Genomic DNA, 26418 nt, shown 5'->3' on the forward strand with positions numbered 1-26418 from the left:
CAGATCTTCAAAATGTCTATATGAAACCATTTTCAGGCTTGCCGAAGGCAGGCTTAATGGCATCTACATCATAGTTAGCTCAGCTTAGCTTGAAAAGCGCTATTACTTGGAATTGCTCTCTAATGTGCATCAGCTCACGTGTGACTTCCCCAGGTTGGTGAAACAATCGCCTCGCTCTCTCTACTCTGATGTCAGTGCTAGATAAAACAAGAGAGAGAAAAGGGGACAGGTTCTGTGGTTTGGTAGTGACCTCAAGTTGACTCAAAGATTATTTAAGCAAGGTGGTTCTAAACTCAATAATGGGGCTTGTGACATTAGGACGAAAAAAGTCACCTGCCTCTAATCTAAGGTGACACCATGCATTTGGATAGACATATTTTTATGTCTGCTCTTAACTTCTCAGCGTTTTTAAAAAAGTCAAAACAGGAAAATAAAGGCTGTGACAAGTAACTGAACGCAGACGATTCAACTTTCCCCTCCCCTGATAAAACAGACCCAAGCCCGAAGACTGTGGTGTACACCTGTTAAATCGTCAGGAACCGGCTGGATTTTTTTTTTTTTTTTTAAGGATACTTTTCTGACCGATAAGCGATCTATTCTAAAACACCTTTCCAACCCAAATAACGCATCTAGAAAAGACGCCGGAGGTCAGCAATTCTCATGTTGGGCTCGTGCACCTAATGAGCTTCTTTCTGGTTCTTAACAGAACCACCACCTTTTTTTGCTTCTGTTTGGGGGGAAAAAAAGCAAACCCGCAACCATTGGTCGGGATTCGTGTGTGCACGGCCTGACGGAGAGGCAGCTCCCCCCCACCCCCCGACCTAGCCACAGGAGTGGAATACCAAAGAAGGCTCTCGGCTCCCCAAGTGTCATTGTTTGCTAATTTCCTGATGTGCCTTCCGACTTGTTTACGCTGAATAGCATCCTGCCTCCCCCCGGCACAACTTTGCCCGCCGCGCGGCGTGTGCGGCCGCGGCCCCCCGCGGGAGGGGACCCGGGGGTCCCGGAAGCCCGGACCCCCGGAGCGGGACGCGCGGCCGCGGCGCGGGGCGCGGGGCGGCGGGCCGGGCGCGGGGCTGTTTACGCGGCGCCAAGTCCTCCCTCGGCCGCCCGCACGCCCCCCGCCCGGCCCGGCGCGGCCCGCCGCTTACCTCGGCTCACCAGTTTGAAGCTCTGGGATTTCCTGCTCCTCTTCCTCTCGGAGAACTCCATGGTGCTGGCAGGCGGCAGGCGGCGGGGGCTGCGGCCGGGGGGGCGGCCGGCGGGCGGAGGGAGCGGCGGCCGAGGCGGCGGCGGCGGCGCTGGCTCTTGTCACCCGGCAGCGGGAGCGCCAGGACCAAGGTCCGCGTCTTGAATCCGCAGGGGGAGGCAAAGGCAAGGGAAAAACCACCTCGAGCCCACTCGGGGGCTGCGGCTCGCGGGGTCGGCAGGAGGCGCTTTCCCGGGAGAAGTTGCCCCCGCCTCGCCGCCGCCGCCGCCCGGCGCCCTCAGCACGCCCCCCGACCCCTTCTCATGCCCGGTCGCGGTGCCTCACGCCGCCGGAGCCGAACTTTCCGTTGGGGAGCGAGTTGGGGGCGGGGAGGGCGCGGCGCGGCGGGCCGGCCTGGGCGCTGCTTCGGACGCGGCGGCGGCGGCGGCGGCGGCGGCGGCGGCGAGCGCGGCCCCGGGGACGCGGCGGGCGGGCCGAGGGCGGCGGCGGCGGCGGCGGCGGCGGCGGGGTGCGAGCCGGGTCGGGGCGCTGACCGCCCCCGCGGGAGGAGGGGCGCCGGGGAGGAGGCGGCGCCGCCGGGACCCCGGGGCCACCTGCTGGCGGAGCGCGGCCGCCGCCATCCCCGGGGGCCCGGGCCGCCGCCACCCACCGGCCTGGCCGCGCGGCGCCCCGAGGAGGAGCCGGAGGCCGCGGCGCAGCGCCCTCGGCCCGGCCGGCCGGCCTTCCCGCGGGGACGGCGGGCCCTGCCGGGCGCGAGCGGTCGGAGGGTCCGGGCGCCGCTGCTCGGGGCCCGGCTCTCGGCCCCGAGCTCGCCTGCCTGTCGCCGCCGCTTCCCGGGGCCGAGCTTGCTGTACGTGGTGCGGGGTGTCGGGGACCCTCCGGTCAGCCCACTCCTTGCCTTGAGATCCAGGATGTCGGAGAGCCACACTCACGGGCTCTATGCAAGTTTTAGGAAACACACACACGCGCACACACACGCACACACAACTTACCCCTCTGCGCTCTGCAAGGAGACGAAGAGATTTGAGAATTGACCGATGAGAAGAGTACAGGAAAGAGTGAGCTTCAGTTCTTTACCTCAATACAAAGGGGTTTGTAGGAAGATCCGGAGTTACATTCAAGGAGACAACTTGGAATGTGGGGCTTGGAAGGAATGAGGGGCGCAACGTCAGTGGGTGCCTGTGTCTCTGCTGACTCTTAGGCAAGAAATGGCCAAGGCAGGTGCAGGGGGCTCAGCCGCTTGCTGTGATCGTGCCTGAATAATTGACAGCAGTAGCATGCTTTTATTACATTTATATAATCTTCTTCTCTGGGGAGCTAAGGGCACGCCATCTCTTTCTCACAGCGTCTTTAGGGTGGGAACGCAGGAGAATTTTATGCCACGTGGGAATGGCCATACAGGACTGCGATCTGACGTCCTTGGGAGTACCTCGCCAAAGTGATGATTCCTAGACCTAAATTACAAGAGAGTAAAGGAATGGACAACGCATCCAGCAGCGTGGCAAATTCAGATGGCCCGGCAAGAGTGGAGAGGACTGTGAGAAAAGGGTATGTTGGTAAATCTGATAAGTTTCACCGGGGGTCTCACTCAAATAAGGAGACAGCCACTCTGGGTCCACTCTTATTTAAGCGGGATACACAGAATAGGACAACTTGGAGGAAGGGGAGGGGGGTAGAGACAGCTAGCATACACACACCAGGAAACAAAAACCAAGGAACAAGGTCATTGATTAAATAATGGAAGCAGGGCCTGGTACGCATTCTGAGGTCTCAGGTGGTATACATCAAGTGAGGAGGCTGGTAATACCTGGCCAGGTTCAAGGAGAAATGTTCATTCAGTTCACCAAAGTAAACTCTTAAACAGGAGGTTCTTAACCTATTTTGGTCACTGTCTCCTTGGAGATTATGTTCAAAGCTCAGGGCCCTTTTCCCAGAGACTATGTGTAGGACAAACAAAATTTTTGTGTCGTTTTCTTGGAGTTCGTGGACCCCTTCGAGCTCCAAAAGGTGGCAAAAGAGATTAAAGTGATAACAGGGATTAAATCAACTATGCTATTGGGTTCTCTACCATTTCCCCCCCCTCCTCTTTCTTTCTTTAAAACCAGGCAGTAGGAGCACCTGGGTGGCTCAGACACTTAAGCGTCAGACTTCGGCTCAGGTCATGATCTCATGGGCCGTGGGTTCGAGCTCCATATCAGGCTCTGTGCTGACAGCTAGAAACCTGGAGCCTGCTTCCGATTCTGTCTCCCTCTCTCTCTGCCCCTCCCCTGCTCACACTTTGTCTCTCTCGCTCTCAAAAATAAATAAACATAAAAAAATTTTTTAAAAAAACAGGCAGTAAACATCTGAAGATGTTTTGAATGTTTCTAAAGAAACAGGCAGACTATTTTGTTCCCTTTTTGTGTGTGATGTCTCTTCATTATTATTTGTAAGTTATTAAAAAAACTTTTATGTTCGTTTATTTTTGAGAGAGAGAGAGAGCCAGAGTGCAAACTGGGAAGGGGCAGAGAGAGAGGGAGACAGAAGATCGGAAACAGGCTCCATGCTGTCAGCACTGAGCCCGATGAGGGGTTTGAGCACCGCAACTGTGAGATTATGACTTGAGCTAAAATCACAAGCTTAACCAACGCAGCCACCCAGGCGCCCCTATTTAAATGTTACTCCAGAAGCCACAGGGTTGTGTAGTATACTGGTTGAGGAACTTTTAGGATCGTTCCTGCCTTGGTGCATAAAATGAGATCTTACTATGCTTCAACTGTGGTGAAATCATAGTTTCCCTACGGGAGAGATGAACAACTTTAAATTTTCGGTAAAAATGGAAATATGAATTCCATTTACTGAAGAAGCTATTTTTTAGATATAATTCAGAATGAACTAGTTTAAAGTAATAATGTTTTTAAATAATAATTTTCCTTGAGCCTTTTTTCCTGGCTCAACAAAGACCGTCTATGAGTGAGTTGGTCTACAGGGGCCATAGGTCAGACCTGTCCTGTTAACATCTAGAGAAAATCAACAAATATTTAGTCTTATTCATCACATAGTGCAAATCACCATGCCTCTATGTAGCACAATGTATATGTTATAAGTAGAGATTAATTATGATAGTTAATAAAAAAGAGATTGCTTTAAGCAGTAGGTCTCTGTGCTGGTTTGCCTGAGCTGACATAACGAAATACAGTTGACCCAGGGTCCTGTGTGGCTCAGTTGGTTAAGCATCCTACTTTGGCTCAGGTCATGATTTCGAGGTTCATGAGTTCGGGCCCCACGTTGGGCTCAGGACTGACAGCTCAGAGCCTGGAGCCTGCTTCAGATTCTGTGTCTCCCTCTCTCTACCCCTCTTATGCTCTGCTTATGCTCTGTTCCTCTCTCTCTCAAAAATAAATAAATTTTTAAAAAAAGCAAAGTTGAAAATCTTTATTAAAAAAAAAAAAAGAAATACAGTTGACTGGCAGGGCTTAAACAATCAGAATTTATTTTATCCCCGTTCTGAAGACTACGAGTCCCAGAGGAAGGTCTGGCCAGGTTAGTTCCTCATGAGAGCTCTCTTCCTGGCTTGCACATGGCTGCCTTCTCACAATGTCCTCCTCACTGTTGCAGAGAGAGAGAGTTTTGATCTCTTTCTCTTCTTCTTCTTTTAAATGTTCATTTATTTATTTTGAGAGGAAGAAAGAGAGTGCAAGCAGGGAAGGGGCAGAGGGGGAGGGAGGCAGAGAATCCCAGGCAGGCTCTGCACTCCCAGCATGGAGCCCAACTGGGCCTCCATCTCATGAACTGTGAGGTCATGACCTGAGCCAAAATCCGGAGTTGGTCACCCACCCAAACGAGCTATCCAGGTGCCCTTCTTCTTCTTCTTATAAGGATACTAATCCCATCATCAGTACTCCATCCTCCTGACCTCATCTGAACCTAATTACCTCCCAAAGTCTTGCCCTCAGATTGAGGGTTAGGGCTTCAGCCTATGAATTTGGGAGAACACAGTTCAGTTCATAGCAGTATCGTTTTTGGTTAATTGAATATAGCTTTTGGGATGGGGTATCCTGGAAAGTCATGTTGGAGATCTGTTAAGGTCCTTTCTCTACCTCAATGGTACAAAGCCCCAAAAGTTTTAGAACTGCATGTTTACCTGTCATTTAAAGTTCAGGGAAACCAGTTAAATGTTCTATGACTTCATGTAGGCCAAACCTCATGAGCATTCTAAAACTCAGTTGATTATAAAGATTAAACATAGATTATAATCTGTGACAAAGACAGGTAATTTGGCCAGAAAACACTTAAGCGATCTTAACCCTAATTCTTAAAAACTCTTTTGAAAACTCTGTCTTGAGATGAAAATTTCCATCTTTCTTTAGATCCCTGCTGTCCAATAGAAATATAATGCAAGCCATATATAGAATTTAAAGTTTTCTATTAGCCACATTAAAAATATAAAAATAAACAGGTTAGATTCATTGTAATATATCTTATTTAACCCAGTGCATTAAAAATAGTATCATTTTGACATGTCATCAATACAAAAATATTAATGAGATATTTTACATTCTTTTTTTGGGACACAATATTGAAAATGGTGTGTATATTATACTTAGAGGGCAGATCAATTCAAATTAGCCAAAGTTCAAGTGCTCAATAGCCACATGTGGCTAGTGGCTACCACACTGGACAGCTCTGATTTAGAGGAACTATGATTTGAACCATGCTATTTATATCCATACAGATGATTGCAACATCATTTGTTTTATTAATAACTCTCAAAAAGGGAGGTAAGCAGGATGGTATTATTGGATTTGAAACTTTATAAATCTTTGACTGAGTGTCTAGAATTGAAAAACCTGTTCTAGGTAGATTTTGGAATCTTTCAGGAAGATTTAATAAGGATAAATATTGACTTTTCAATTTAATGACAGTTCCCCATTAGAAGGGTCCTGGAAAGAATGGGCAACCCTACTTTGGTCCCAATTTATCAATTTGTTTTTGGCCTAACTCACAGTTCCTCTTTCATTTACTTTATGGGTTTTAGTTATTATATTTTATTTTACTCATTTATTTTTTAATTAAAAAAATTTTTAGTGCTTTATTTATATTTGAGAGAGAGAGAGAGAGAGTACAAGAAGTGGAGGGGCAGAGAGAGACATAGAATTGGAAGCAGGCTCCAGGCTCTGAGCTGTCAGCACAGAGCCTGACAGATGGCTTGAACTCATGAACCATGAGGTCATGACCTGAGCTGAAGTCAGACGCTTAACTGACTGAGCCACCCAGGCGCCCCTAATTACTGTGTTTTAAAGGAAAGGAAGTATTATCTCTAAGACATTATTTAAGTGACAACGAGATCTTAGAACGCTCCACAAATATTACCTTATATAGGACTTCTCTTCTAGGAGTGCAAAGATATACGTTATTTAATTCTCACAATTGCTACATGAGGTTGGTAGATATTGCTATTCCAATTTTGCAAATGAGGAAAATCCAAAGATTGTTTTTTAGTGAAACTTGGGGATGGTTTCTGACTATCTTGAGTGTGATTCATTAACCTTGCTACATTTCTCTAAAGTAAAAACTTAATGTTCTTTTTTAAGATCTAACTTATACTCAGTAAAGAATATAAATCTGAAGTGTACATCTCAGTTTCTTTTACTTTGGTATACATCCGTGTAAACTCCCTCCCCCAGATTAAGAGACACAACATTTCCAGCCTGCCAGCATGCTCCCCTGTGATCCCTCCCAGCAGATAACCCTCCTCCCCGCCCCCTGCCCAGGGAAACCGCAGTTCTATCACCACAGCTCAGTTTGTACCTGTTCTTGAACTTCATATAAATGGAATCATAGTGTATGCTATTTTGGGTCAGGCTTCTTTTGGTCAACATTATGTCTGCGAGATTCATTCATGTTTGGTGTAGTGGCAGTTCAGTCTTCCATTGCCATGTATAATCTACCAGGATTTTTTAATGCACTCTACTGTTGATGGATAATCTTGCACATTCTTTTTCTTTTTTTAATTGAAATATATTAACATCCAGTGTTTTATTAGTTTCCGGTGTGCAGTATAATGATCTAACAATTCTATATATTAGTCAGTGCTCAGCAAGATTAGTGTGCTCTTCATCTGTCTCTTTCATCTTTTCCCCAACCCATCTCTCCTCTGGAAACCACCAGTTTGTTCTCTGTTCTTAAGATTCTGTTCTTTTTTTTTTGTCACTTTTTCCCCCTCTGTTTTGTTTTTAAATAGTTTTTTTTTTTTAATTTTTTTAAATGTTTTATTTATTTCTAGGAGAGAGAGAGAGAGACAGCATGAGCAGGGGAGGGTCAGAGAGAGAGGGAGTCACAGATTGAAACAGGCTCCAGGCTCTGAGCCGGCAGTCAGCACAGAGCCCGACGCGGGGCTCGAACCCACGAACCGCGAGATCATGACCTAAGCGAAAGTCAGACACTTAACCGACTAAGCCACCCAGGCGCCCCTGTTTTTAAATAGTTTTTTAAAGTTTATTTATTTTGACAGCGAGAGAAAGAGAGAGAGGAGCAGACAGAGAGGGAGAGAGAGAATCTGAAGCAGGCTCCACACTATCAGCACAGAGCCTGATGTGGAGCTTAATCCCACGACCTGTGAGATCATGACCTGAGCCTATATCAAGAGTCCACACTTAACCGACTGAGACATCCAGGTGCCACTGTTTGTTTTGTTTTTTAAATTCCATATATAAGTGAAATTATATGGTATTTGTTTTTCTCTGACTGACTGATTTCACCTAGCATCATACCATCTAGATCTATCTATGTTATGGTAAATGGTAAGATCTCAATTTTTTTTTAAACTTTTTTTTTTAATGTTTTATTTCTGAGAGAGAGAGACAGCATGAGCAGGGGAGGGTCAGAGAGAGAGGGAGACACAGAATGTGAAACAGGCTCCAGACTCTGAGCTGGCTGTCAGCACAGAGCCCAACACGGGGCTCGAACCCACAAACTGTTAGATCATGACCTGAGCTGAAGTCAGACACCTAACCGACTGAGCCACCCAGGCGCCCCTATCTCAAAAAAAATTTTTTTTTACGACTGAGTAATATTCCATTGTATTTCTATTCCACATCTTCTGTATCCTTTCATCTATGGATGGACACCTGGGTCGTGTCCATATCTTGGCTATTGCAAATAATGCTGCATTAAGCATAGGAGTCCATATGTCCTTTCAAATTATTACTTTCATTTTCTTTGGGTAAATACCCAGTAGTGGAATTACTGGGTTATATGGCAATTCTATTTTTAATACTCTGAGGAACCTCCATACGGTTTTCCATACTGCACTATTTACATTCCCACCAATGGTGCATAAGGGTTCCTTTTTTTCCATATCCTCACCTCCACTTATTATTATTTCTTCTTCTTCTTCTTCTTCTTCTTCTTCTTCTTCTTCTTCTTCTTCTTCTTCTTCTCCTCCTCCTCCTCCTCCTCCTCCTCCTCCTCCTCCTTCTTCTTCTTTGCCTTCTTCTTCGCCTTCGCCTTTGCCTTCTTAAAAGAGAGAGTGAAAGTGGGAGAGAGGGGCAGCAGTAGAGAGAGAGAATCTCAGGCAGACTCCATGCTTAGCATGAACCTGATGCCAGCCTCTGTCCCATGACCTGGGATCATGACCTGAACCAAAATCAAGAGTTGGGTGCTCAACCCACTGAACCACCAGGCGTCCCACTTCTGTTTTTGATTTTACCATTCTGACCAGTATAAGGTGATACCATATTATGGTTTTGATTTGCATTTCCCTGATGGTGAGTGATGATGAGCATCTTTTCACCTGTCTGTTGGCCATCTGGATGTCTTCTTTGGAAAAATGTCTATTCAGTTTCTCTGCCCGTTTTTAAATTGGATTATTATTTTTTGGGGGGAGGGTGTTGAGTTGTATAAATTCTTTATGTATTTTGGATATTAATCTCTTATTAGATATATCATTTACAGATATTTTATCCCATTCAGTAGGTTTCCTTTTCGTTTTATAGGTGGTTTCCTTTGCTGTGCAAAAGCTTTTAATTTTGGTATAGTACCAACAGTTTAATTTTGCTTTTGTTTTCCTTGCCTGGGGAGATCTATCTAGAAAATCATTGCTAAGGCTAATGCCAGAAAGATTACTGCCTTTGTTTTCTTGTAGGAGTCTATGGCCTCAGGTCTCACATTTAGGCCTTTAAACCATTTTGAGCTTATTTTGCATCTGGTAGTAAGAAAGTGGTCCAGTTTCAGTCTTGTGTGTTTAGCTGTCCAGTTTTCCCAACACCGTTTTTTGTTGTTGTTGTTGTTGTTGTTTTGGTTTGGTTTTGGTTTTTTTGCAGACACTGTGTTTTCCTTGTATATTCTTCCTCCTTTGTCATAGGTTAATTGACCATAAAAGCATGGGTTTGTTTCTGGGCTCTCTGTTCTGTTCTCTTGATCTATGTGTCTATTTTTATGCCAGTACCATACCACTTTGATTGCTACAGCGTTGTAGTATCTCTTGAAATGTGGGATTGTGATACCTCCAGATTTGTCCTTAAGATTGCTTTGGCTATTTGGAATCTTCTGTGGTTCCACACAAATTTTAGTATTATTTGTTCTAATTCTGTGAAAAATGCTATTGGTATTTTGATAGGGATTGCATTGAATCTGTAGATTGCTTTGGGTCATACGGATATTTTAACAGTATTAATTCTTGCCATCCATGAGCATGGAGTACCTTTCCATTTTTTGTGTTGTCTGTAGTTTCTTTCATCAGTGTTTTGTCGTTTTCAGAGTATAAATCTTTCATTAAGTTTGTTCCTAGGTATTTTATTCTTTTTGATGTAATTGTAAATGGAATTATTTTCTTGATTTATCTTTCTGCTACTTTGTTATTAGCGTATAGAAATGCAACATATTTTCATATATAAATAAATAAACTATTATTTATTGTTTCTAATAGTTTTTTGGTGGAGTCTTTAGGGTTTTATATGTACAGTATCATGTCATCTGCAAATAATGGTGTTTAACTTCTTCTTTACCAATTTAGATGTCTTTTTATTTCTTTTTCTTGTCTAATTGCTGTGGTTAGGACTTCCAGTAGTATGTTGAATAAAAGTGAAGGGAATGGGCATTCTTGTTTTGTTCTTTATCTTAAAGGTTTTAATGTTGAATACGATGTTAGCTGTGAGTTTTTCATATATGGCCTTTATTATGCTGAGGTATGTTCCCTTGAAACCCACTTTTTTGATAGTTTCTATCATAAAAAAGATGTTTAATTTGTCATATGTTTCTTATGTATATATTATGATGATCATATGATTTTTTATCCTTCATTTTTTTAACATGGTATGTCAAGTTGATTGGCTTACAGGTACTCAACCATCCTTGCATCCCCAGAATAAATTCCACTTGATCTTTTGAAAGTAGTGTTGAACGTGGCTCGCTAATATTTTGTTGAAGATTTTTGCATCTGTGTTCATCAGGGATATTGGCCTGTAGTTTTCTTTTTTGTAGAGTCTTTGGGTTTGGGTATCAGGGTAATGCTGGCCTTACAGAATGTATTTGGAAGCTTTCCTTTCCCTCCTATGTTTTGGAATAGTTTGAAGAGAATAGGAATTAACCCTTCTCTAAATTTATCTGTGAAAACATCCGGTCCTGGGCTTTTGTTTCTTGGGAGTTTTTTGGTTACCCATTCAATTTCATTACTAGTAATTGAGCTAGTCAGATTTCCTATATCTCTCTTATTCAGTTTTGGAAGATTTTATGTTTCTCTATAGCTTGTGTTTTCATTCCCAATGTTCTTAACCTCTTTCATTTTTAATGAAGCTAATTTTATAAGACTACGTATGTCATATTTAGACATTATTTTCTATGTGTATAAACTTCTCTTTTAAACTTGAATTTGTCAGTATAGTAATATCCTGAGGCTGCTGTAAGACGTTATAACAACCTTGGTGACTTCACACGACAGAATCTGCTCTCTCTGGAGGCCAGGAGTTGGACATCAGTGATGCTGGGCTAAGGGGTCACCAGGGCCATGTTCCCTACCTAATCTCTAGAGGAGAATTGGTTCCTCGCCTCTTTCTGTGCCTTTCCTCGTCCAGCTTCCGGAGGCTACTTACATTCCTTGGCTTGTGGCCACATCATTCCCATCTCTGCCTTTGTCTTCACAACATTTTTTCCTCTGTGTGTGTGAAGTCTCCCTCTGCCTCTCTTTTCTGAGGACTCTTATAATGGCATTTAGGGGCCACCCTGATTATCCAGGATAACTCCCTACCTCCCCTTAATGTAATCATATCCGCAAAGATCCCTTTTCCATATAAGGTTATATTCACAGGCCTCAAGGATTAGGACATGGATCTTTTGGAGATCCATCATTCAGTCTCACAGTCAAGTTGACTCCAGCATAACGAACCCTCAAGGCAAGACAGTGACATCATAGACAAAGTTCTGGCTGGGAGTTGGAAGACTTGAGTTGTAACCACTAGTACAAAATTTTAATGTCTGTGGGCCTCAGGTTCTTTATCTATGAGAATAATAGCATATGCCTTATCAACGCTACAGAGTTGTTTAGTGATGGAATTCTGCATGTAAAAGGGCTTCGAACTATTAAGGTTTAGGGTCGTGTGGTATTAATCCACATTGTACTTGAGGAGACGCGATTCAGTCCCTTGCCCATGAACTCCAGTTCCCATGTTTATAGCCTCAGAGGTGTCCGGACTGTGGGCAGAGTTTACCTGAATTCTACCTCAAACACTGGAGAGAGTGTAGCATCATAGTTTGGAGTGTGTCCTCTGGTTTCAGACTTAACTGGGTTTGAAGCCCAGCTTGCTTGCTTCCCCGTGGTACAATCTGGGGCTGTTTGGGGTCTGAAATAATAGAGTACCATCCCAGCACTCTATCCAGGGACAATTTAACATAAAGAATTTGTTAAGTAGTGAAAGGAGGTTAACTACTTAAAGGAGTAAAAAGTGTATAAGGGATACAGAAGGCGCACCCCCCACATCTTGGCTGAGGAGAGGGGACAGTAAAGGAACTAAAGACCAGGCCGGGAGGCAGTTCTCTCCAGAGAAATCATGGGGATCTTAGGAACGTGCAGCCTGCTGGTGGGAAAAGACTTTCCAGAAGGTAGCGCTGTTCTGCAGAAACAGCTATCTGTGAAGATAGTGTGGTCCAAGGTAGAGCTGGGACTCACCCAACGCTGGCTTCTGGTTTCTCTTGCTGCCTGACAAACATGGAGGGCCAGGGCCCGTCAGGGAGGGCCATCCGGGGGCCGCCGCCTGACATTCAGCCAATCTCGGCTCACAAAGCCAAGCAGAGAAGGGTGGGTCTGGAGCCGAGAAACCAAACTTTGATAACTGACAGTTATTTATTCTCTTACACTGTATGTTCTTCACCTGGGATCTGGGGGTAATCGTTGTGCTCCCCACATAGAATTATTGTAGAAAGTAAATGAATTCATGCAGGCCAGGGCTCAGACCAGCGGCTGGCACAGTCTAGGGCGGCTCTTCCCACTGGATCTTATTACCTCATTCCAGGTCCATGTCATGAGCTGACACGGAGGGGAAAATGCGACGCTGCCCTCACTGAGCCTCCCCTTTAGTTTGAGGGTGGTCAGATTTGAGAGACTTCCCAGCTTATATTTTAAGGAATGACGCTGTCTCAAAGCCTACCTTCAAGCATTTAAAAAACTTCTTCCCATAGTAGAACAATTTTTTTTTCTTCTTGGATCTAGTTCTCTTTTAGCAGAGACATATGCATGCTATTTTTCTGTCTGACTCTGTGAATGGAGAAATCCGTGCCAAATAAGCGACTTCCTTGAACCGATACTTCACTGCCTGCTGTGGGTCGGGTAGTGTCCTCGGCGCTGGGGATACAGACGTGAACAAGTCACAAGCAACGGTTTCTGCCCTCGCGGAGCTGAGATCTCTGGGTGGGGGCTGGAGGAGACAGGCAGTAAACAAACTAAATAAAACTACGGTGTAAGTGGTAAACGCTGTGGCGAAAATTAAAACTGGGAACAGGGACAAACTTGATTCTTCTTCTCGAGTCTCACTCCTTGAGAGTTACTGTGTGCGGATGTGGCTTGGTGCCCGTCGCTTGTCCATTCTTTGATTCCTTGTCAGTTGTGGAAACTAGAAACCCGAGGATCCCAGGAAAGCCTGGGCCGGGAAAGTTTTCCTTTCCACATAGAGGAATTTGGGTTAAATGTGAGTGAGGGTTCTCTGTGCCAGTCTTCTCTTCAGACCAGAGACATGTGCCCTTCTTCAGTCCATTCAGATTCGTTGTATCAAGTTTCACATACACTCTGTGGGCAATGAAGCCCTCTCCCTCTGTTCTCTCTCACTTGCCAGATTGGTGATGATGACATATGGTGAGTTGCTGAACTCCATCTTTTCCACCTATTTGAACGGCAGCATCTCCTTGAATCTGAGTAGGACCTCTGTATTAAATTCTTTTTTATTTTATTTTTTTTTTAGAAAATTTGACACTTTTTTCAAGTTTATTTATTTTGAGAGAGAGAGAGAGCACAAGTAGGGAAGGGGCAGAGAGGGAGGGAGAGAGAGAGAGAGCCTGAGGTACCATAGAGCCTGATGCGGGGCTCGAGTTCACGAACTGTGAGACCATGACCTGAGCCAAAATCAAGAGTTGGACGCTTAACCGACTGAGCTACCCAGGCGCCCCTCTGTGTTAAGTTCTTTAAAAAAATCCTTTCTCTCTTGCATATTCATGGGAATGGCTGCTCTCCAACCTATGAATTGAAAGTAAAAGTTTTAGACTAATCTCTTCCATTTAATTCTCCCACCACAGAGACTTCAGAAACAGGTCTGAAAATTATAGGAACCACAAATTTAAAAAGTGTTAGTTTGATATGTCTGAAATTAATGCTTTAATTTATTCACCACAGAATGTCTTCACACATCGCTGTTTTGTGTAATTTATACCATATACTGTCTACTCAAGTTAATGTGTGAAGCATGGTTAAATTACGCCTAAAAAGGAATATGAAAACTATCTACAATATGGTGACGGGAAAAGGGCCTAAGTGGGAGCAATGGGGCAAAATTTAAATACGACAAATTGAAATAGAGGCTTCAGAAGGATCGTCAGGTGGCTTAAGATGTGCCTTAACTGGAACACGTTCCTCGGAAAAGACTAAAACATCCGGAGACGTCTACTGGGAAAGGGGCAGACAAAGTTCTAGAAAATATTTCTATAGGGAACACGTAATTGTACACGTGGCCTAAAAAATGCACTAGATAATCTAATAGGCTTTTGTGTGTCTCGTACCTTCAGTTTTCAGTGTTTGGTTAATCATATCAAAGAAGGTTTGGGATAAAGCTCAAATGAGCCGTTCTAGAGGAAGAGAGATGTATTTTTTCAATATTATTTCATTTGTTCTTTCCCCCAAAGTGTATGGCCTGCGGACAGAACTGTCATCCATTTTCTTACGGCTAATTGAATGCTGGTAAAGGGTGCCAAGCCCATAGCTTGGGAGACCGCCGTCTGCCCTCCCCTCCTCTGCCCTGGTGCTCAGCCCCATTCTCTGAGGGAGAGAACAATAAAGGCAGGATCCTCTCTCTGTGATTTGGTTTCGTTTTGTTTTTGAGATTAGTAATACAGTACTAACGAGTGTTTTTGAATGCTAGCAATTTAGAGATTGCATTCATTAATTCCCTGAAACTTCTCCTTATGTGCAAAGCACTTGCTTCTAGGTTTTAGGCTCCACAGGAAATAGAGATCTCTGGGAGGCTGCTCCTACCTTTAGTGAGTGTACAGTTGGGTTAGCTGCTGAAATGAGAAACAGCCACTGTCCTTTCTATTTTTTAATGTTTATCTTTGAGAGAGAGACAGAGCACAAGCAGGGGAGGGGCAGAGAGAGAAGGAGACACAGAATCCAAAGTAGGCTCCAGGCTCTGAGCTGTCAGCACAGAGCCCTATGGGGGGCTCGAACTCGTGAACCGTGAGATCATGACCTGAGCCAAAGTCAGAAGCGTAACTGACTGAGCCACCCAGGCCCTCCAAAAGAGCTGCTGTCTTTACATGGGCCATCGCTTCTAAAACATTGAATGCACAGTGGGAAGTAGAATTCAGATAGGTGAGGGGCTGGAGAGAGGGGATGTGCAGGAAGAGTTTGCCAGGTTGTGTGGGTATAAGTTTGTTTCCCCCGTGATGTTTAATGGCTTTGTTTGTACACTTCTATTAATCCAGGTTCTCCAGAGAAACAGAATCAATGGGAAATATAGATACAGATATAGACATAGATATATAGGTACAGATATAGATACAGGTATAGATAAAGAGATTCCTTTGAGGAATTGGCTCACCTAATTCCAGGCGCTAAGGAGTCTCATGAGCTTATCCTGCAAGCCGGCCACCCAGGAAGGCCGGGGATGTAGTTCAGTCCGAGTCTGAAGGCGGACTGAGAACCAGAGGGCCTAATGGTGTCCATCTCAGTCCCAGGGCGGGAGGCACTGATGTCCCAGTTCAGGCAGGCAGGGAGGAAGCAAAGGGGAGAATTCCTCCTTCCTCCGCCTTTGTGTTTCCTTGGGACCTTGAATGGTTTGGGTAATGCTCACCCACACTGGGAAGGGCCTTCTTCTTTATTGGGGCCACCGATTCAACTGCTAATCTCATTCGGAAACACCCTCACAGACACACCCAGAAATAGCATTTACTCTGAGCGCCCCATGTCCCAGTCAGGTCGACACATAAAATTAACCATCACAACTCTTAAGCCGTATTTCAGCGTAGATCTCCGTCATAAATAGCGTTAAGTTTTGGACCTCCTTCGAGGAGACATAGCAGTTGCCCGTTGCTGTCTGTGCCATCACTTGAGCCGCATCCTGTTTCCCTCACACGCTCTCCTTGTTTCCCTGCTCTGTTCTTCCAGAAGCTCTGCTGTCACGTGGACTGAGTCTCCTGGACCCCATCCCCCATGAGTCCCTTGCTGTCCAGGCACAGGAAGGGGTTCTGTACTCACCACCCCTGGCTGCTCCTGTCCTGAACTAGCACAGCCCCAGTCCAGCCCAACGGGGCCAACCGAGGGTCTCTCATTGCCTCTGCAGAATCCTGGGTAGTTGAAACTTCGCTTAATAATACTTGAATGAGGGGTGCCTAGGTGGCTCAGTTGGTTAAGCATCTTGGTTGGTTAAGACTCTTGGTTTCGGCTCAGGTCATGATCTCACGGTTCGTGTGAAAGAGTCCCGCATGGGTCCCTGCACTAACAGTGCGGAATGTGCTTGAGAGTTTCTCTCTCCGTGTCTCTCTGCCCCTAATCCCTCTTGCTCTCTCTCAAATAAATAAATGGACATTTTAAAACATTGCTCTGTTTAAAAAAAAAAAAGAATGCTTGAATGAGATCTGTGTCTTTTGGGGGAAATGTAGTTTTTAAAAAAGCAAAGCAAGGCAAGTAAAATCGGATGTCAGCTATAAAACTTAAGTGATCTGGTATGTCTTCTGGGTTCATAATTTGATTACTAGTAATTGATAATCCCTGTAAATACATTATACAATTCTAGTAATTTTTACCAATTTCGTTGAAGTCGTTTATAATTACATTTTAAATGTTTTTTTTTTAATTTTTATTTATTTATTTTTTAAATTTATTTCTAGGAGAAAGAGACAGACAGCGTGAGCAGGGGAGGGTCGAGAGAGAGGGAGTCACAGACTGAAACAGGCTCCAGGCTCCGAGCTGGCAGTCAGCACAGAGCCCGACGTGGGGCACGAACCCACGAACCACGAGATCATGACCTAAGCGAAAGTCGGACGCTTAGCCGACTAAGCCACCCAGGCGCCCCTATAATTACATTTTAAATAAGATGTAAATCTATGTATACAATTCTAGTAATTTTTACTAATTTCACTGAAGTCATTTATAATTACATTTTCAATGAGATGTAAGTAGATTCCATATTTGCTGTGAAAGTAATGACCCACCCCTGTGAGGCCATGCTGCAATAGTTTCAGTCTCTGAAGTATTAGTCCCCTGAGACTCCTTTTCCTCAGGAGGATGAGAAGGGCTGAAGGCAAGTCCATAAGAATAAGCCAGATTAGACTGAAAGTCTTCACTTTTCAACTCCATCTTTTCCAAGACAAAAACATCATGAGCTTTTGAGCACTTTGGTTGAAGCCCACCCTTCTCCCCTAAGTTTTCCAGGTCAGCGCGGTTACCTTTTAGTGTAATGTCTTTGATCTTTTTGTCTTCTCACTTCGGCAATGCAGATTTCCTTCAGATTTTTAAACTAAAATGTTCCCACAGGCAATTTGCTTTGAAATTCCCATCTCCCTTTCCAGAAATGGAGAGAAGACTATGCACTCCTCTGTACAAGGTGAGCTGACAAGTAAGTTGTCACCGGGCTACAGCATCGTTTGTGCTGTGAGGACAAGCTGACTTCGTCCCTGTGTCTCATACGCCAATAAAACATTACCAGCTACTTTAGTGTCTTACTGCTCCAGATTGCTTCTGCCTGATCCTGCTCTTTTCAGAGATTGCCTTTCTTCCCTCTCCCCTCCCCCCCACTTTTTTAATATTCTGATGCTTTAGGTACATTTTTAGTGGGCCACTCAAGAGAAGTATATACCTAAGAATTCTCATTTTTAAGCCCAAGATATTCATTCGTGGTTGATATTCTTCCCATTGATCGTGCTAAATTAGGATTGCCAGATCTCCAGGGAAAAGTTAAGCAGGACCACCCAGTTAAATTTGAACTCCATATGTAAAGAATGAATGCTTTTTTTTTTTTTTTTTTTAAGTGTAAATCTACCCCATGCAATATTTGGGACATACTTATACCAAGTAATTATTCATTCTTTATGTGAAATTCAGATTTAATTCAGTGTACTGTATTTTATTGGCCACCTTATCATACTTGGGAATTTCTGCTTTGCAGCTTCTCTACCCTCCAATCCCTGGCATTTCTTCTGGGGTTCCAAGTCCAAAGGGGAAGAGGGAGTAGGGATATAGAAGTGGATACTTGACTGTCATTATCGGGTCTTTGGCAGTTGCTGGGGCTTTCAACTCCCTTTTAAACCTAGAAAAGTGGTACTTAGGTATCAGGTGAAAGGGAAGGGACCCCAGGAATAAGGTAGCCCCAGGGATGAAATAGCTCCTCATGACGGTTCACACATCCATTTAAATCAATATCAATTTATCCAGATCCCAGTGGGCCTGCAGCAATATACACCAGTGAATCTGTGGTCCTTGAACTGTTCATCTAGAGTCTGTAGCCAGGTCATGTTGCACTTTGTGCTGTTCTGAAAGTATATCTGGTTGAGGTCACTCGTCACACAACTGCTATTTAGTGAAATGGAATTCTGCTTGCAAGAAGTTGGTGTGACAAGGAAAAAATTCATATTTCAGGATTCACAGCCTCTCTGCTTCCTCACCTTGAAAAAAGAGAATTTTCTTTTTACTTGTGCTGTGTTCCTGGGCTCAGGATTGCACGGGACCAGGTTAGTGAATGAGAAAGGGACTCACATGGAGCCAGGGTCAGTTCAAGTGATCTCAGGAAGCAGTACAGTGAGAAAGGAACAGATAGAGAAGATGAGAGCAGTAGGCAGAAAAAGAACAGAGGGGTGTGTATGTGGGACGGGTCATAGGAGAGAGAGCAAGAAGGGAAGGATTTTAGATAGAAAGAAGGAGGGCTGGAGGCAGTGTTCCTGCCCGGCTCTGTGAGATACCAGAGAGGAGAAGGAAAAGATTTTCAGGAAGTTGTGCTATGGGTTGTAAGATTCATCACCTTCTTGGCATTTTTTTGAGAGACTGTGGTTAATCTTATATTTATCTAATGACTCTTGCTTTCATAGAGATTTCCTCTGGATGTGAATTATCCTGAAATGCACCTACATGCCACCTAGCTTATGCAATTTACACACCATGAGGAGGAAGGGAAAAGCAGGACACTAAGGATCCATTGCATTCTGATCAGACACCTGTTTTGGCAGCAAAACTGTAAAACTAGTACCTCATTTATTTCATCATTACAACATACCCTGAGAAGAGCTAAAACCGTTATGCCCAACAGGAGCACTAAGACATAAATCGACATTGTCTGTGCACGTTTTTATGACGTTAAGGATTTTCTCTCTACTTTCCTCCGTTTTCCTCATGTAGTTAAATACATGTGTGACATGACGCCCATGTGACATATGATCATGAGATAAATACACTCATATTTTTGCCATGCAAGGTAGAATTTATAATCCAAATTAATGTGTTTTTTTCCCCCTCCCAAAACTGTCGACACGGATGCTACAATCTTTGCATCTGTGCATCCGTGCCTTGGATGGCATTGCATTTGAACACTGCATTCATTGTTCAAAACCATTGGGATCTCCTGTTGTGGCATAGCTTTCAGAGTTACGTCAAATGACTTCGATTATCTTCAGTAATGGAAAATCTTCATCCTTAAGGATGCATTTGACTTCTGGAAACAGCCAAGAGTTATTTGGAACATGCTTTGATGGATAAAACATGTAATCGTAATAGATAACACTTCTGGATAAAAACAAGATAGGAAAATTGAAGACGTCTTTTGTATAGCTTGTAAACTGAAAATAATCATAAGGTATTCTAAGTTATTTTTGAGCAGTGGATTGCGTTGAGTAAAAGAGCAGTCTACTGAAAAACTATTTTGAAATAATCATTTGTTTGCAACTGTGTTTTTTTATTTGTTCATTCATCTATATATTCAGCATTAACTCAATAGACATGCCATGAGGACCTACCCTATCTTAAACAGTAGCTCTGAGAGGAAAACTTAGTTCTTGTCTTCAAAGAACTTCTATTTCTATAGAGAAAAAGATAGACAAGCATAATTTTCGTATGCAGATCTTATCTGAAACCTTTGACGGGTTTTAGAATTCAGAATATTTCACATTTTTACAAAATAAATAGAATGAGATTCCAGTCACTATCGCTGTAGAACATTACCCAAAATGTTATGCCTTAAAACAGCCAAAATGTTTGTCTTTCTCATGAATCTATGTTTGGGGCAAGGCTTGGGATCAGCTCATCTTTGATCCATTCAGACAATAGTTGGGGGCACTTGAGTGCTGAAGAAACAGGCATCATCTGAAGGTATCGCTCATTCATGTGTCTTATAGTTGATGCTGGTTGGTGGTTAATAATGGCTGATAGTAGAGACCTCAGCTGGGGTTGTAGGCTAGAACAGCTACAGGTGGCTTCACTGTGTGGCTGAGCTTCCTCACAACGTGGCAACTAAGTTCAAAGGGCAAGCATTTTGAGGGAGGAAAGAAAATAGGCAGAAGCCATATCACCTTTGGTGACCTAGCCTTGGAGGTCAAGGAATGCCACTTCCACCACTTTTATTCATTAAAGCATGGGAAAGGAAATAGACCTGCCCTCTTGAAAAGTAGTAAAAGTTCTAGAAGAATTTGTGGGATGAGAAATGTTGCAGTAGCCATTTTGGAATGTAGTTAAATACAAGTGTGACATGACGCCCATATACTATAGGTGCATATACTATAGGTGCATGTACTGTGTGTTCCAGATCATTATCAATGGTGTCTGAGGCTTCACTGTATGATGAAACCCATTAATAGTTCTGCAACAAAATTAATGAATATTAACACAAAGTGGAATAAATTGAAATTATAAACATAAATAGTTCAGTTCAGGTTCTGTCACCAAATGGATTTCCAAAATATATTTCCATTTTAAGAGATTTCGGTTTTTCAGACTTTCTAGTAATGGGCTTTGAGTAGTAATTTAATTTGTGTCGGGGTGCCTGGGTGGCTCAGTCAGTTAAACGTCTGACTTTGGCTCAGGTCATGATCTCATAGTTCGTGGGTTCGAGCCCCATGTTGGGCTCTGTGCTGACAGCTAGCTCCGAGCCTGGAGCCTGCTTTGGATTCTGTGTCTCCCTCTGTCTCTGACCCTCCCCTGCTCACACTGCCTCTCTCTCTCTCTCTCTCTTTCTCTCTCTTTTTCTCAGAAATAAATAAAACATTTTAAAAAATTAAAAAAAAACTTGTGTTGATGGAGGCGATAGGCATTTACAACACATGTTGAAAAAGAGACTAGAAGAACTAGAGGAGTAAGAAATTTTCACATAACAGGTAACTGAAAGTAGATTATTTAGGAAGGATGTTCCAAATCAAAGAAACTCTGAAAGATTGGAAGTCTGAGTGTGGAGAAAAGCAAGATTTTACAAATAGCTAGAATATATACATGAGAGAGTATTAGGGGCCAGATCATCAAGAGTCTTGGATGCCATATTATGGACTTTGGATTTTAGCCTGTAGAGACAATGTGAAGCCACTTAGGGATTTTAAGCAGGAGAGGTATGTGATCATATTTGTCCTTCAAGATGATTATTTTGGTGACAAATAGTACATTGAGGGGTATGAGGATCTAGTTCCCTCAGGATGCTCCTCAAATGGCAGCTAGAATTGATAATTGCCTGCAAGGAAGAGGAGTGCCTGGGTGGCTCAGTTCTTAAGCATCCAACTCTTCTTCTTTTTTTAAGTTTATTTATTTTGAGAGAGAGAGAGAGCACATGTGTGGGGGGGAGGGGCAGAGAGAGAGGAGAGAGAGAACCCCAAGCAGGTGCTATGCTATCAGTGTAGAGCTCAACACGGGGCTTCATCCCTCAACTGTGAGATCATGACCTGAGCCAAGATCAGGAGTTAGAGGCTTAAGTGACTGAGCCACCCAGATGCCCAAGCATCTGACTCTTGATGGGCTCAAGTCATGTAATCACAGTTGTGAGACCCTCTTATTAAGATTCTCTCCTCCCTCTGTCTCTGCCCCTCCCCTGCTGTCTCTCTCTCAAAAGAAAAAAAAAAAAACCTTAAAAACAAAAAAGCAAGGGAGAACTGTTGAATTTAGCTGCCATTTCCTTTTGTGCTAAGATCAGAGTTAATCAAGAGAACTGTGATGTGGAGACAGAGAGCAGTTGTCAGATTGACTCTTTTCTAATTATTTTTTTTATCCAAGTACTGCATGTATCTTCTTTACAATGTAAAATAGCACAAGGCATAGAATAAAAAGCAGAGTGCATGGTACCACATCTCATTACCTCCAGTCTTACTCCTTAAAAGCTACCACTTTCACCCCTTAAAATGGTTTCTTCTGGGAGTTACTTCTATGCTCTAAATAAGGTACTGTGTCTATTGAAAGTAACAAAATAAACCAATTAAAAATTATTTAAATAATACCACTGATTCTGACAACAGGAAGTCCAGACTGGACAGGCTTCAGATGCCATATCTGCTTCCATTTCAGTTGGCTTCTCCTCATGATCACGAGATCAATGCTTCTATTACAACAGTCACATGAAAAAAATCCAATGTAAGAAGAGGCACCATTCTTCAGGTGAGTCTGTGTGTGTGTGTGTGTGTTTATCAGCAAATAAATTTTTTTCCAGAGGCTCTGCAGCTCCCTTCCCCTCCCGTGCTTTTGGCTAATTTGGGTCATATGCCCCGTGTTGGATTATCTTTGGTCAACTTGGCATTACCACCACCCCTTCTATGGTCTCCTTTGCTTTGAAGAGAAGTCAGGAGCTCTGTTTGCCAGTTCCCTTTTGTTGTATGGTTCCAGGATAGACAGTATTGATGAGACGCATCCTTGAGACAAAGTGATGGAGAGATCATTATTCTCTAGTCATTTGCAGCCAGAATTGTGATCACATGTGATACTCCTAGAAATGTTTTTTTGGGATAAGCCACCAATTCCCTGTATTAAAGCCCTTTAGGGCTAGACTGCAAAGAGTAACTTCTGTTTTCTGGACTGATACCTGACCCTTCCTAAACATAGCACCGATGCAAGGGAAGTGAATTACAACACCGACATAAGACAAATCGGGATTTAGGTATGATTCCAGTATGGAGCACAATAGTAATATGGGGAAATTTGACTTCTGGTAATGGTAGTGTAGCTTGGCCGGGCTAATCTTTCTACAGACAACAGTGATAGAGTCTGGATAGGAATATTAAAAACTAGCTATCCGAAGACATTCAACAGAACTAAAAGGAGGTAGATATCGGAGAGGAGTTTACCCTCAAAAGATTGGAACTACACCAATATGACTTTTGGCTTCGCAGTTTTCACACAGAATTGTTCATCAATCCATTCGGTGGCTCAGAATGAAGTTGTAGCCTCACTGAATACTGGTGTCAGAATACTGGAAGACCAGCTGGGGAGCTGGAGGGAGAATCCTAGAAAAGAGGGGGTCATGGAGGTGGTGAACCCCAAATCTGCATATAAACTCTGCTCAAATTCTTGTCAAGCCGCTGAAATATGCCCCAGTGGGAGAGACCACTTAGGGTATAGAGAAAACGTGGCCATTAGAAACAGAAAGAATTGAGTGGAAATTTCAGCTTTCATCCAAAACAGAGGAGACAGACTTAGGAGTTTGAGTCCAGCCAGTTTAATTCCCTACTAGAAGAAAAGTCAGACTCTTCTGAGCAATATAACAGAATCAAGAATGTCTACAATGTATAATTCTTAATGTCTAGTCTACAGTAAAAATGATCAAATGGGTAAAGAGATAGGAAAATAGGACCCATATTAAAGAAGAAGGAAAAAACAATCAGAGAAAATCAAACTTGTGGCAGTGCTTCATAGACAGAGACTTCAAAGCAGCTATTAATGATATGCTCAAGGACTTCTAGGAAAATGTAGTCTTAATGAATGAACAGATGGAGAAACTGCAGCAAAATAGAAGGAATGGAAAGATTCCATTTTGCTCTGGCTGGGCTGCTGTAACAAAAACACCATAGACTGAGTGGCTTAAATAACAAACATTCATTTCTCACTGTTATGAAAGCTGGGCAGTCCAAGATCAAGGCACCAACAGGTTTGGTCTGTGGTGACGTTCTGCTTCCTGGTTTCTAGATGGCCGACTTCTCACTGTGTACTTGCGTGTCAGAAGGAATAAGGGCACTCTCCAGGGCCTCTTCTATAAGGGCACAAATCCCACTCACACTGACTTCACCATGACCTCATTACCTCCAGAGGCACCACCTCTTAATACTGTCACATTTCAATATGTGAATGGGGGGAGAGACACAAACATTCAGTCTGTAGAAGACTCAAATGAAAATTCTAGGTGGAAAATCCAGGAACTAAAATTAAACATTTACTAGATCCGCTTAATGGCAGGTTGGAGAAGGCATAAGAATCTGTGAACTCGAAAGCAGGTAAATGGAAATTGTCCAAATTCAAGAAAAGGAAGAAAAGAAGAAATGTGAAAAAGATTTTCGAAGAGCTATAGTTTCTGATATTTAAGCAGTCTAATACATGTGATTTGGAATACCAGAAGGAAGCAAGAGAATAGGGTAGAAAAAAAATTTGAAGAAATAGTGTCTGAAAACTTACCGATTTAGTAAAAACACTAATGGATCCAAGGTCGGTGAACCACAAGCAGAATAAATACAAAAACGAAAAAACAACATGACAGACTATTGGAATCCAAAGATGACGAGAAAGAGCCAGGGGGGAAAAAAGCCTATATATTACTTAGAAACAATAATACAAATGATGGAAGACTTCTCCTAAGAAGCAGTGGACACAAGAAGTCTGTGATCCACACCTAGACCACATGAGTGGAAAACTTGTTGCCCCAGTTGGGAGAGGTGTCGTTAGCAACTTACCTTCGGTTTTGCTCCTTTCAGGATTGCCTCAACCAGCAGAGCACTGATTCAGTTAAGATCTTGGATTTGCCTGGGATACCTATAGCCAGTGATTGGTTGGTCATTGCAGGACCTGACCACCTGGGCCCAGTGCAAGACAAATCTGGAGAGCCATTCTTGCTCTCGCTCTCCACGGGGCATCGGTCGACGCTATTAGAGGACATGCATCAGAGCTCAATTTTTCTTTCCGACTCCTCTTGCTCCTTTCTTTCCACAGGTTTTGATACCAAGGAAACTCTGTAGTAAACATTCTGTTGGCAAAATTTCCCTTCAGAGCCTGCCTCCTAGGAAACCCAAACCATGACAACAATGGAATGATACCTTTAAGAACGGAAATAAGCAAAACTATCAACCCAGCATTCTATACGTTGCAAAATTATCTTCCAAAAACGAAGAAAAATAAAGATGTTTTCACACGGACAAAAGCTAAGAATATGTACGTTGTGCTATAAGAAATACTGAAGAAATTTTTCAAGTGGCAAACAAATGGCACCAGTTGATAACCTGGATTCAATGGAAGGATTGAAAAGCACAGGAAATAGTAAATATTTGGATAAATATGAGAGAAGGTACACATTTTCTTTTTTCTTTTTTAGATTTTATTTTTCAGTAATCGCTAGACCCAAAGTGGGGCTTGAACTCACAACCCTGAGATCAAGAGTCACATGCTCCACCAACTGAGCCAGCCAGCCATGCCACATACATATCTTCTTAATTTCTTGAAAAAAACCATATGATTGTAAAATACAACCTATAACGCTGTATTGTAGGGTTTGTAACATAAGTAGATATAAGAGATATGACAAAAATCTCCCGAAGTTGGGAGAATGATAAGTAAAACTATAATATTAAAAAGTTGTTGTATTTCGTGTGAAGTAGAACAGTATAAACTCTAAGTAGATTGTGATAAAGATGTTTATTGAAGGGCTTAGGGCAAGATGGTGGAGAAGTAGGGAGCTCCGTGCATTTCGCTTGCACCCATCTCTTAAACAGAGAAGGCCTGAAGTCCTAGGACACTGAGCCACAGGAGTTTGGGAAGAGAAGGAGACAGAATCCACTGGGAAGGAAACCTCATAAGTGCGTGAGTGCGAACTGGGGAAAATAAAAGCAGGACGGGACCCAGAAATACAGAGGGAGAGGAGGGAACCCGTCTTGTGTGCAGCTGCGGTGAGTGATAAACCGGTGAGCGGGGGTGAGCTGCGGCGAGTCCAGGGGAAAGGAAAGAGAAGCTGAGATTGCTCATAGAACCGTCCCTGGAGAAGAGAAAAACCTCAGCTTGGAAAGAGAGTGTTTTTTAGTTCTGGCTGGGGTGCTGACTTTGAACTGGGTGCCCCCAGTCCCAGAAGGCGCCAGAAAAAACTGCACTGCAGCGCTCCCGGCACCATCCCTGGCGGACTCTGCGGACCTTAAGTTGCTACGTTCCTCACATGCACTCGGTTGTATCGCTGCTTGACCCTGGCGGATGTGGGGCTGCGACACTTCCCCCACCCCCCCCACTCAACCCCTGGCAGCAGAGAAGCAGCGACCTGCGGGACAGTTTAGGGCGGTATAAACAAAGCCCACGGACTGAGACCTGGAAACGAGGTGGGGCGTGGGGCATA

The 26418-nt window shown here is 43.5% G+C and overlaps 1 protein-coding gene and 2 long non-coding RNA genes across 13 annotated transcripts in view; 1 reads left to right on the forward strand and 2 right to left on the reverse strand.

Annotated features, from left to right (window-relative positions):
* Nucleotides 1–1608, reverse strand: part of BEND7 (BEN domain containing 7) — an 89251-nt gene extending 87643 nt beyond the window's left edge. For 9 of the 10 annotated variants that reach the window (XM_039239994.1, XM_039239999.1, XM_039239996.1 and 6 more), the window contains exon 1: nt 1152–1608. In XM_039239994.1, the coding sequence (XP_039095925.1) occupies nt 1152–1212 (61 nt within the window). In that variant the 5' untranslated portion in view covers nt 1213–1608. The remainder of the gene's footprint in view (nt 1–1151) is intronic. The other variant, XM_039240000.1, reaches the window with a different exon arrangement.
* Nucleotides 1275–25113, forward strand: LOC120236926. Of its 2 annotated transcripts, XR_005529809.1 has the most exons (5): nt 1275–1341; nt 2556–2758; nt 17421–17490; nt 22410–22499; nt 25035–25113. It is a non-coding gene; the product is annotated as an uncharacterized LOC120236926 (long non-coding RNA). The 2 variants fall into 2 exon arrangements; XR_005529810.1 differs by lacking the exon at nt 17421–17490.
* On the reverse strand, nt 19347–25051 carry LOC120236925. Its single transcript, XR_005529808.1, has 3 exons — nt 24779–25051; nt 23183–23341; nt 19347–19658 (listed from the first exon to the last, which is right to left on the reverse strand). It is a non-coding gene; the product is annotated as an uncharacterized LOC120236925 (long non-coding RNA).
* Nucleotides 25114–26418: the final 1305 nt, after the last annotated feature.

The sequence above is a fragment of the Hyaena hyaena genome, unplaced genomic scaffold, assembly GCF_003009895.1.
Source record: "Hyaena hyaena isolate Hyena2069 unplaced genomic scaffold, ASM300989v1 scaffold_165, whole genome shotgun sequence".
Taxonomy (NCBI): domain Eukaryota; kingdom Metazoa; phylum Chordata; class Mammalia; order Carnivora; family Hyaenidae; genus Hyaena; species Hyaena hyaena.